The sequence below is a fragment of the Electrophorus electricus genome, chromosome 3, assembly GCF_013358815.1.
Source record: "Electrophorus electricus isolate fEleEle1 chromosome 3, fEleEle1.pri, whole genome shotgun sequence".
In the NCBI taxonomy this organism is placed as follows: Eukaryota; Metazoa; Chordata; class Actinopteri; order Gymnotiformes; family Gymnotidae; genus Electrophorus; species Electrophorus electricus.
In genome coordinates this window covers 1342133-1354196 of record NC_049537.1, presented here as the reverse complement: position 1 = coordinate 1354196, position 12064 = coordinate 1342133, and the positions used below count along the sequence as shown (strand labels likewise).

The following is a 12064-nucleotide window of genomic DNA, read 5'->3' as shown; positions in this document are numbered from 1 at the left end:
TAGGGAAGACTGAGCTGTCAACACAAAAACACCGTCCCCTCATTCTCCTGTCTGTCCATATTTCAGATTTAAACAACAAATGACTGAGAACAACAATGAAAAGGTTTCATAAAGAAGGTAATCTGGTGAGTGTTTGAAAAGTGTAAGTTTTGTGAGGGCTACCATGTGCTGTTACAAAAAATATGTAAATAGTCCTAGCTGCATAGATGAGTCCTTGTACATAAAATTCTTGGACGTGTTTGATAAAAGAGGTACTCTTAATATTTCTACAAAGAATCGCATAATCTCTCTTTTGTGAGTGAAAAGCCCAGCGCAAACATTGCACCTGCAACATCTGATATTAAAATAGAAATAACATTTCTGGAGAGTATATGGTAATTTGTTAATTATTACTATTAAACGTAATACTGTATTTCTTCTAAAGTGAGAAGCAGAATGACTGTTACTGGGTCCAAATATGCACCAGTTGCCCTAAATTCTGACAGCACCGTTTTTTGTCTACACAGACCATGAGTGCCTGGAAAAGTCAGAGGTGAAAGTGAGTGAAGGAATCAGACACAGAAAGAGAGAAACATTTTAATATTGTAGACATACAATAGACACAATGTGAACTTCTGAAATGCAATGTCTGATCTCTAGTCATGGTCTGGGCCCTTGTTTCTCATTCAAGTCTTTGCGGACTGACCAGACAGTCTAGATTTTTGTACTGTAACCAGTTCCCAGTAAACCTGCAGCAGATAGTCAGAGTTCTCAATGATATGTAACCAGCTCCCAGTATGCCTGTAACATGTAGTCAGAGCTCCTCTTGGCATGGTTCAGGTGTGCTGGCAGCTGTGATCTGTGTCCTGAAAATACTGAAATAATTCTTGCAACCAGCTGAAACGGCATCTGTCGTGTCCCCAGATGTTTACAGCACCCCACCCCCTCAAAAAAGCTGGAGGTCGAATCAGTACAATTAGCACCTATCCATCCAACTCTCTGCACACAACATTGCTCTACAGGTGATCTGCTGTGTGAGGGCATTACACTGTGACAGTGTTGTTCACTATTGTACCATCGCAATAACACCCCTCCACCGGATGTAGGGAGAAGGAGCACTTCAGCCAAGAAAGCACTTGCGTTTACATGTGCTCTTGTTACTTCCTGCTAATCGGTTTGTTTTGTTTCTTTAGTCGTAGTTAAGCAGACACAGGCAGTGACTTCAAGACTTGCTCTAAAAATCTGACACTCAGGCGTGTGCACAGGTTTATTTTAGGACAGGGGATAATCCGGGCATTCGGCCTTTCACAGAAAGATCTGCTAAGAAGAAAGCCACGCACTGTCCAGGATGTTTTGTTTAAAAACTCTGCATGTAGGAGTCGCTCCACTCAGCACGAGAATGTCACACACTCGTGAGTGACTATTTCCTGTGCACGCGGTCTCGCCAGCCTGCCTGAAGGTCCCTGTCCCACACGCGCACAAAGACCCCGCACAACTGGTTTGGCTTCATGAGACAATGGAGCACCCTGTGTCTGGAGAGAACAAACTGGTTTGTTCCCAGTTGCACCACAGGTTGGGGCACGGCCTTTAGCAGCACCCTGTTGCTCATCAGAACAGGAGAGAAACTCCTACAAATGTGTCTTTTGTTGCAGTTCGTTGATGACTAATCACTTTAATGGATTTATTACACACTGAAACTGTGTAGGTTTCTACAAGCGTTAGGATGAGTGACACTGCATGAACTCTAGACTTCTACTGAGTTAAGAACACTGCCTGTGTGATCGTCTTCATTACTGAAAGTACATAATCTAATTGTGGTAGTTATCAAATGATCATCTCAGCAGTCATTCTGATCTCATTCTCTCTCTCTCTCTCTCTCTCTCTCTCTCTCTCTCTCTCTCTCACACACACACACACACACACACACACACACATACATACACACACAATCTTGCGCATAGATTAAAAGATAAAAATCTGCTGAGTGAATTTGACCTGTTAGGATCAGATAACTTTTTAACTTAATTTTAAATGTATGTTTTACTTCTAGGACTCTAAGAACATTCCTAATTTACTCCTGTTCCTAAATGTCCACGCCAAGCAGGCTAAACGTAAGATGGCTTTGATGGGTGTGGGCCTCGTCTAGCCTGAGACATGCCCTTCGCCACGAGCAGTGAAGCCATCTCTTATTCCGAAGAAGGGCCGGATGAATCGGCGACGCCCCCTCGAGGCCTAAGCCAATCACAAGTGTTCGAGTTTCCTCACCCCTCCCCTCTGCGTTCGTGTTCTAGAACTCAGGACTTCCTCTCTTTCTCTCTTCCGCCCGTCATCGCCAGGTATTTGACGAGATATTTCGCTAAGGAGGTTTACACACACATCACACTGACTCGGGGACGCGCTTTCCCACGATGGACCACCACACACCTTCCACAGGCAATGAACTAGGTTTCCTACAAGATGAGTGTAAGAAGGAGCACTTCACCAGTGAGTTCGTAGACGAAGCTTCAGATTTCTCTGACACTAAACCATTTGAAGTGGATGATATATTGGATTTGGCCGGAGGGGCCATGGATGCTATCGCGAGGCACAGGTCCACGTTGCCACGGACAGAAGAGCCACTTATGGACGAGAAGGCGCATCCGGAGCAGCGTGAAGAGGACTGGGGCCGTCCGGACGCCCCGCCGAGCCCAGACTTGGCACGGACACAGCGAGTCCTTGCCAGCCCTGCAGCGTCTCAGCGTAAGTTGGAGAGTTTTCAAAGTTTCACAGTTTTGCAACTTTCCCAGTGCAGTATGCCGTTATGGTATATTGGTTCCACACACAGACCTGCTGTTGCAATTTTAAAGTTTAATGCACTTATTACTCAACTCGATCAGGTTTGACTGCAGCAACAACTGACAATTTTGGCTCATGCGTCACACAGGTATTGCGTAATTGTCTGGGTCGTCGAGCGGACTCGTCATTGCCATAATCATAGGATGATCTCGAGACCCACATCAAACGTACCGATCCGTGCGGTTCTCTCCATAACGGTCTGGTTTGTTTAGTTACCTCTGGAGCCCTGGGAGCCTTTGCACAGGCTGAACGTTTTCGATTTCGGTGACTGTCATTTGCTTTTTTATAATGGTGTTATGTTCGTTTTGGTAGCAAGGGTTAATTTACAAACCTAACGTCTAACTTCTCCTCTGATGTCACTGGCATAAGGATTTATTCTATGGAGACAATAAAGATGGAGACAATAAGTCTCCTTGGACGTCTTCTAAATATTGTAAATGTAGCCTAATGTAATATTGTAATGTGGGCTTGTTAAGGTGTACTGCCATCTTGTGGATGACCCTGTAGTCTGCACTCAATCATCATCGCGTCCATTCTACACTCTTCTGTTTGGCAACTACAAATTACACGTCATAAAGTCTGGCTCTAAATGGACCACTCACCTTTCCCCCTTATCCCTATTGCTGGGATGACTATAAAAATATAAAAGCAAGTATTACTGAAAGAGAGAACTTTTTAGAAATCAGGAAGCACTGTGTACTGGAAATCTTTACATCATTTAGCTGACACTTTTATCCAAAGCGACTTACAATTCTGCCTGAACACAACAGTCAGGGGTCTTGCTCAGGGGCCCACCAGTGGCAACTTGACAGGGGTGGGACTTGAATCAACAACCTTCTGATTACAAGTCAAGTACCGTAACCACTGCTCTCATCACCCGTTATACTGAAGTCAAAAGTGTTTTAGGTTATCCAATTTGGCCTTGCATCAGTTTACTTGGTTTGGATTTCATGCAATGGCTACTTGTGGGTTTTAATAACACATGGCTTTTAGAGAGGAGTATGTATGTGTGGTGTGTGTCAGTGCCGAGTGCTGCAGTGAGCAACACTGCCAGCCCTCGTTGTGAGAACATCATGTCCCGCCAGCCAGCCAGCTGCTGGCTTACTGTTTATCCAACTGTGCTGCTTTAGCAGTACATAAGTGAGTCCTCACACTGGACTCGTCTGTCATCAACTCTTGGCATGTGGCCCTAGTCAGCTGACCTCAGCAGTACTCACACCTGCAGGAGAGCTGTAGCCCCACTGTTGGCCCTCAGTCCACGTCTGGTCTGCCCCAGAGAGAGGCGCGTGCCTCCAGACTGCCTCAACCCCCTGATCACCTCTGCCACGGCTGGAATGATCGAATGATACTCGCAAGTCAGCACTGCACTACCGTGGAACACTAAAGAGATGGACGCAAAACACTGGAAAGACCAGGGTATCTGTGACTGGCTTCTCTTCTTGCTTTTATGGTTTTTAGATGGAGCAGTTGAGATTAGAATATCTTTTCATGTCCTATCCATGTGTCTTTCTAAGATTGTTAGTGGCGGAGAAGGTTCTAACTGCTGTTTTTTTTGTCTGCTGGCGTTGTGACTGTAAATTGCCACCTTTGCCATTTCAAGTGCCATTTCTTTGAGACTCATAATTCTTGCCTACTGTAATGCCTTTGAGAATGTGCGTTAATGTGACAGCTATCTCAGACTTTTACATGGAATCTATTGTGCACACTAACTTTCTGTTGTTTCTGCATTTTTGTTTTTTGTTCCCTGTAAGTTCTGTCAATTTCAGATGTTTTCAGTGCTTTTGACTGAACCTATATTCCAGAAGTGTCTAAACTATGGACTGACTCGGTGGTCCATAAATCATGCTTTTAAGAGTTCTGAAAATTGTCCAAGTGAAGTGAAGCAGGTGTGTGTACAATTAACGAAGTGTTAAGTCTATGAAAGCAACACCCTCTAAAGCAATTGAGTTGACTGTAGGGTCGGTTGGCTATAATCGCCTATATAGCAGTTCCAATGACATTTACTTTGGAATTGCGGGAGACTTTTAAGTTGACATAGATTAGCCCCATCTTAGCCGGAAGACCATGTAGCTATTAGTGCGTTTGGCTTCTCCTTTCTGTCTTCGGACAGGCGTCGTATCGAAGAAGCGAGATGGTTTCCCGAGAAGGTTAGTGTGTCCATTTCGCGTGAAGACGTGCGTGTACTTCGTGACCGTGATCAACAGACCTCGCCTCGGGTCGTCAGGATGGCGACCGTTAGGACCGTTAGGACCGTTAGGAACGCGCTGGAGTTCTGGAATAACGTGGAGCGCGGTTTTCTTTCTTTTCTTTTTTTTTTGCGAGCTCCTTCGGTAACGTTATTGTGGCGTCAGAGCGTCGCCAGCTGGCTAAAGCCCCGAGACGCAGCCCAGAAGCCTCTTAGCATGCTAGCTAACTGGCTAGCGTCTCTATCCGTGTGTCCTTTTAGCGAGCAGCCCTGTAGCTGCGGTTAGCTAGTTAGCGCCGTTATGCGTGGCAGACATCACCAGCCTTCAGTCCTGAGGTTCACTGGCAGAGTGCGGGGGGGGTTAGCTGCTAACCTGCTGGCCTTTGCGTTCTTGTTGAACGATGCGAAAGGTCCCGTCGGCCTTATCTAGCTAATACTATCTTGTTAAACGAGCTATCATCTGTAGGCATCAGTGGGGTTTCCACCAGCCTGATTCAATTAGCTGTTTTATTAGCTAATATTTGATTTTAATGCAAGCTAAGATACGCCTACGCCTTCACAAGTGTTTTTTTTTTTTGTAGCTACTTCTAGCGGTTTTATCTTTGTTTAGTATTAGCTCAAAGGTTACTTGGTAACCTCGTGGTCTTGCCTCAGTAACAGATGGGTGGGTCTGTTAGTTCTTGTGAGCAGAGCCCTGGGATTAGAGCCCTGAGATATGCCTATCTTCAGGAGACCTTCACGTAAACAATCACAGATTACACAACTCCGATGTGGAATGTGAGGAATTGAGTTTGTACTTTATCAAACCATCTTGGCTTTAAGAAAGCTGCTGCGTTTTAAGTCATTTATTATTAATGTAATTTTAAGTGAACATTAGCCAAAAGCTAGGTGCAGGTGAAAATGTGTTCTGTGGTCAGAGGCTTGCTGTTTTTTGCAAATGTAATGTAATCTATCTGGCAATGCGCAGTCTGTGTTGCCATTTTGTCCAGTTTACGCGTCATTGGTTTGTTTAATGGACTTTGTTTTTTCCAAGCAATTTTTATTAGATCTCAGTGTTATTAAAATCCTGCCCCAAGTGCTCATAATTGTGTTTGTTATAACTGATCTACAAAACTGTAAAGCTTCAACCACAGTTAGCTATCCACAAATGTTGTTGCAGGCCTCCCTCTGGAGTTATACCTCTCTCAAAGTAGCCACATTACTAACCACATCGTTCCCTTCTCCTCCACATTACCCTTGGTGTTTCTAACATGGCTAACTTTCACTGTTAACCGCTTAAACTCGAGTAGATTCGACTGCTGCTATTTTCCATGCCGATCAGCGTAACTCCAGTTTTTCTGACCGCACGTTTAGACGGCATCACTTAAAGCCGCATGGCCGCTCTTTTCTCTCCACTGTCTTGTCTTTGTGCTAGTGGTCGACCTCTTGTACTGGCGCGACCTGCAGAGAACGGGGGTGGTGTTTGGAGCCAGCCTGTTCCTGCTGCTGGCCTTAAACGCCTGCAGCATCATCAGCGTGCTCTCCTACATCTCCCTGGCCCTGCTCTCCGTCACCATCTCCTTCAGGATATACAAGGGCATCTTGCAGGCCGTGCAGAAGTCGGAGGATGGCCATCCTTTTAAGTAAGACCGAGCGCGTTGTGCACACATACGCGCCCAACTCAATAAAAATAGACTGACTAAAGGTAGATGTTTTTGAACTTTTTAAATTGCAGTTTGAGCAACTTCGCATTCTTTCAAGCATGTGGTATCCTTAACAGAAGCACATAACCACTGCCTCATTTACATGGTGTCCCTTTCTCTCATTTTAAGAGGGCTGGGTTGGAGCCTAGGTCTGCTTTAATTTAACCGTGATGTTGCACAGCAGTGTTAACCTCATACAGTGTGAATTCATGCAAAAATCACTTGTCAGAAGAACACAGTAGCGACACCATCACTAACAGCCACTTCCACACAAGCGCTCGTGTTTAAACGTCCGGTGCAGCCGGATCCCCGCAGTGCCTCGGTGGTTCTGACCCATCCTGCGTCTGCTTCCTCTCCTGAAGGATGTACCTGGATCAGGACGTCACGGTACCTGCTGAGACGGTGCAGAACTACGCTGACGCTACACTGGAGCACGTCAATGCTGCCGTGAAGGAACTGAGGCGCCTCTTCCTGGTGGAAGATCTGGTGGACTCTCTGAAGGTGGGACAAACACGCATATACGGATCCTGGTCTGTGACCAGAGCCTGTCGGTTTTACCAGTCTTGCCCTGTAAACATGGCTGGCTTTGCCCTTCACTTCAGCTCGGTTTATTTTTTGTGTTTAGCCCTCCTACTCTGGTATAGGGTGAAGACTGTCACCATGCAAAGAATTTTGAAGGGTGTTGTCTGTGTGAAGGTCAAGGTTTATGCCTTATTTTTAGCCAGATCAGGCAGTATAAGGTAATCTGATGACACACACACACACACACACGTGCGTGCACACACACACACACACACACACTTTTTCATATGTTTTCATTGAGTTCAGTTTCTTCGTGGTCAGTGCTGGATGTTATATATGAGAAACCAGAGCGAGTGTGGAGGGGATGGGGCACCCCTGCATGGGAAGGCAGAGGTGCAGCAGCGTAGACAAATGAATTTGGGATAGAGACTGTGCCAAGGCTCTGCATGTGCGTGCCTGTGTGTGTGACTGCTTTCATTGATCACCATTTAGCAGTGGTGGCTCATTGGTTAAGGTACTCGACTAGTAATCAGAAGGTTGCCAGTTCAAGTCCCACCACTGCCAAGTTGCCACTGTTGGGCCCCTGAGCAAGACCATTAACCCTCAATTACTCAAATTGTTTTCAGTCAGAATTGTAAGTTGCTTTGGATAAAATAATCATCTTAATTCTGTAAATTAAAACTTGAAGATTTGACTGCTGTGGGTTACCATGCCAAACATGCAGTTTAACTCAAATGTCTGGTTGTGTGTGTGTGTGAACAGTGTTCATGTGTTTGTACTCTATTTTGTTAATTTCATTTAATTTTTTTGTTCAGGCTGGGATGTTTCATAGTCTTCAAGAATGGAAGGGAGTTGGTTCTTATTGCTTTATGCATATTGGTGCCCCTGAATGAGTTGGTTTATGTTTAAAGTATGAAGGTGAATGCATTTAACTCTAAAAGCTGTAGTTATAAATCGTTTTGCTTTGCAGTCCTGAGCAGTCTGTTTGGGACATGGGGCTCACACTACCTGCTTCACTCAAAGCCTGTTAAATCACTATGAGCCTAGATTTAAAGTTCATTCCTTCATTTCAGATCACTGGAAAGATCCAAGTAAATGCTCTGGATGTTATGTTCCTGGGGTAATGGAAAAGTCCTGCAGTGTTAGTGTTAAGTCAGCACCTCCAAACCTGGTGGTGAGAGGTGTCCGTGTAAGGGCTGTGGGAGGCTGGGGTAGGGTTACGCTCCCTGCGCTGGCCTGGCTCCGGTTCCCTGGTGCCGTGCATGTACAGGGGCGCTAACCCCACCAGGGTCCCCCAGGGCCCATGCCAGCCAGCGCTCGGGGTGGCCTTCTGAGTGACGGGTCCATTTGGCGGGGCACATGAGCATTCAGCAGTTTACAGGCTGTGTAGCATAGCACAACAGCTGGTCTCCTCTGAAACGTTTAAATTCATCTCCTATTTCCCACTTACCTTCCCACTACCTAACGCACTACTCTACTGAAACAGCATTATGCTTTTTATGAGAAGTCATCTAATAGAGATGTTTGAATGCAGTATTTATATATTCAGAATAGATTTTATACACTTTGAGCTACAGTGGGGTGATAGACAGTGGCTGATGGGTTTGGTAAAGTGGCGTTTCTTTTTTTCTCTGCAGTTTGCAGTGCTGATGTGGATCCTGACCTATGTGGGCTCCTTGTTCAATGGCCTCACTATCCTCATTATTGGTAAGTCAAACTCCCGCATCTCCCCAGTGTCTCACGCTGACCTGGGCCACGCCTGCTAAAGGCCGTTTGCACTGCTGATGCGCTTGTGTCTAACGAAAATAAAGATTGCAAACCAAAATCAGTTCAGTTAGGGTGTCGATCAATTGATATTTTTGTAACTAAATTACATTCATTACGTTTGCTAAAAGATTTCAGTCTTGGCTTTACTGTCCAAAACTCAGCTTACTTGTGCTTACTCATGATTTGGTCAGATAGTGTTTTACTTTCCCAAGAGAAGTTGCTGTTTTTCAGCAGTTGGGACAAAGCCGTGGGAATTGCAGTGGGAATTGCCAGGGTCTTCCTCACACAGGGCACCATGGACGGCTGCCTGTTTAAACTCTCGTGCTGTCTTGCTCTTACATTTGATCTTGCCATTTCCACTTTGAACAGTTGCAGGAATGCACAAACAGTGCTGATCATGGCATATTATCAGGTTTATTATTGTTAATAGTTGTAATATTATTAAAATTGTATAAATAAGTTAACTATAATATACATTTATTTTAATGTGGGATAAGTTATAATTACAGGTGAATTCAAAGATTTTTACAAAGTTCAGATGCTGATACTCTGTCTGTCTCTCAACCCCCTCCCCCCCAGTGCATGTTGCAGCTTTCAGTTGGCCAGTAATCTATGAGAAACACCAGGTAGGTTTAATTCCCTCTTTTTTAATCCCTGAAGTATGACTGACATTGGTATAGCGAATGGACATACAAACCTTTTTATATATAGAAGAAATAAAAAAGCGTATCCATCTTATCTGGGGATAAAGGTTTCCACCTCTTGACTAATCCATCTTACCAAGCCCTTTCCTGTGGCGATGAGAGAGGTGGTGTGGTGGTGCATTAAGGCGCTTCTGTCTCTGTTCTTGTTCCTTTTAGTCAGTCTGAGGCTTTGTTTCTTTCTTTTTTTTTTACATTAACCTGTTTTGCTGTGAGAGATGCGGACAAAACTCTTCCCTAAACTTTATCTGCTCAGCTCTGGGGCAGAAAGGAAGAGATTTTTCTTTTATTCGCGGTGTTGTCGGACCGCCGATGGCCGTGGCGTTTATCTCAGTGATCTGCTCCTCCAGCAATTCAGAGGATTGTTGCTGTCATATTCCTGATTGTGGCTTTAATGTGTGTTTAGACTCAGAAATTGATCCGATTCAGTGATTGATCTGCCGTGGTGGGTAATTTCTGTTCTCTTTCCAGACGCAGATTGATCACTACTATGGACTGGTGAACAACCAAATTAAAGAGGTCATGAAAAAGTAAGTATACGTTGTGTGTAAGCCGACTCTGCTGACGCGTTCCACTGCCCTGGAGCTGGTGCCAAAATCCCCAACAGTGCCATGCTTTTCCATAACAAAACCACAGAAAGGGCAGTGCTGTTCTGGCCTGAAACCACTGAACCTGTTCTGCACCTGGTGGGGTCCTGCTGTCACCTCGTACAGTTGTTTACACGCCTTACTGCTGTTTACAGCTAAAAACGTGAGAACTGCAGCGAGTCTTCAGTGGTCTGTGGAAAAAGCTTTTAAAAAAGTTGATTCTCGGCTGTTTTAAATAAACCTGAAAGAAGAAGCAACATTTGCAGAAGAAAAGTGTCTTCCACCATGTAGTTTACACAGTCTTCTAAAATGTTTCCCGATGCTGAAACGCTCACGTCCATGTAACCGTTGGAAACGTGGATCCGTTCTTAAAGGTTCGCTAGTTGGCAGGGACCGGCACCAGTTCCAGAACTTTGTTGGTGTGGGTGCGAGAGACCCTTAAGCTTCAGCTTCTGTCTGGATGTCGCTGGGCTTCAGTTGTTTGGTCCTCCTTTGACTGTCTGCGTGTTGTTTACGGCGCGTGGCCTGGTGACTGCCACCCATGCTGATGAAGTGCCCTCTCTGTTGGCAGGGTCCAAGCCATGATGCCCGGCACCAAGCCCAAGAAGGAATAAAGTCAGAATGAGCACTACAGAGTGAATGACTGAAGTGTATGCAGGTGAAATAGGAAATGACTTTGAAAATGAGTTTTTGGGTTGGAGACTACTTAGTTTTGGAATAATGCCTCAGACATTGCGTTGTATGACCCCATCCCTCACGCTCCTTCCCCACCCCTGTAGCTTTACAGCTAAAAACCTCCGTCCATTACCTTAACAACCCCATGAGCCAAATCACTGTCTTTCACAATAGTTCCAGTGCGTTGTGTTTAATTAAACATTCGGGAATGAGAGTTCAGGAATGTGAAATGCCAAGGGTCACCATGGAGACGATGGAAGCAGAGCTGTACGTGAAGCCTTCTGTTAAGTGAAGGGTGTGTGTGTGTGTGTGTGTGTGTGTGTGTGTGTGTGTGTGTGTGTGTGTGTGTGTGTGTGTGTGTGTGTGTGTGTGTGTGTGTGTGTGTGTGTGTGTGTGTGTGTGTGTGTGTTCGTGTTTGTTCTTTAAAAAGGAGCAAAATGTTTCACCACAGTCTTGATTTTAGCTTTTGAGTTTGTGTTAGGCCTGAATGAGCAAATGCTGTGTTACGTGACCAGTTCAGTCACGTGAACCAGGCTTCTAGTTTTCGGTAGTATCTCATCATGGAGTTGGGGCATGCTTGGATCTTAGTTCTTCTTCAAAAGGCTTATGTTACATCATGTTTCAGCAGTATTTCTGTTGGCGATTTTAGCTGTCCAGTGAAACGGGCCACGTGGAGGCACGTAAGGGCGTTTGCTGCGTTCTGTCACTTCGTAACTCGCAGGCGGCCATATGTTTACCCAACCCTCCCGTCTTTGGTGTGGACCGAGTGTCTGAAATGGTGCAAGTGATTGATTGTATGTGTTGTTGAACTGTGCGCTGAAGACTGTCTGTGGGATGCATTGTGAAGTACCAATAAAGCTCGTAGACAAACTGACACGTGATGTTTGTGTCTGTTCCTTGTGTATGATGTACACGGATTACTGGAATACATTAGTGGTTGTAATGGAGTTTCAGTGCCATAGAAGAAAATTATGAATCCTTAAAATTAATGTTAACTGTCAGAATAGGCCCAGTAAAAGTAATTTTCTAAAGACTGGCTGTCTTAAAATGTTTTGCTGTATCCTTTCGAATGCAGTGCCACCACCTGGTGAGATTATGGAAGTGGACATCTGCGGTTGGGGCGCAGACTAC

At 45.1% G+C, this 12064-nt stretch overlaps 1 protein-coding gene across 3 annotated transcripts; it reads left to right on the top strand.

Annotated features, from left to right (window-relative positions):
* The first annotated feature begins 2276 nt into the window (after nucleotides 1–2276).
* On the top strand, nucleotides 2277–11182 carry rtn4a (reticulon 4a). 3 transcript variants are annotated; one of them, XM_027024923.2, is made up of 7 exons: nucleotides 2277–2718; nucleotides 6414–6621; nucleotides 7044–7182; nucleotides 8841–8910; nucleotides 9550–9596; nucleotides 10143–10201; nucleotides 10830–11182. In XM_027024923.2, the coding sequence occupies exons 1-7, from the start codon at nucleotides 2388–2390 to the stop codon at nucleotides 10870–10872; spliced, it is 897 nt and encodes a 298-aa protein (XP_026880724.2). In that variant the 5' UTR covers nucleotides 2277–2387; the 3' UTR covers nucleotides 10873–11182. The 3 variants fall into 3 exon arrangements, with proteins under 3 accessions (XP_026880724.2, XP_026880725.1, XP_026880726.1); XM_027024924.2 differs by lacking the exon at nucleotides 2277–2718 and adding an exon at nucleotides 4105–4230; XM_027024925.2 differs by lacking the exon at nucleotides 2277–2718 and adding an exon at nucleotides 4862–4961.
* Nucleotides 11183–12064: the final 882 nt, after the last annotated feature.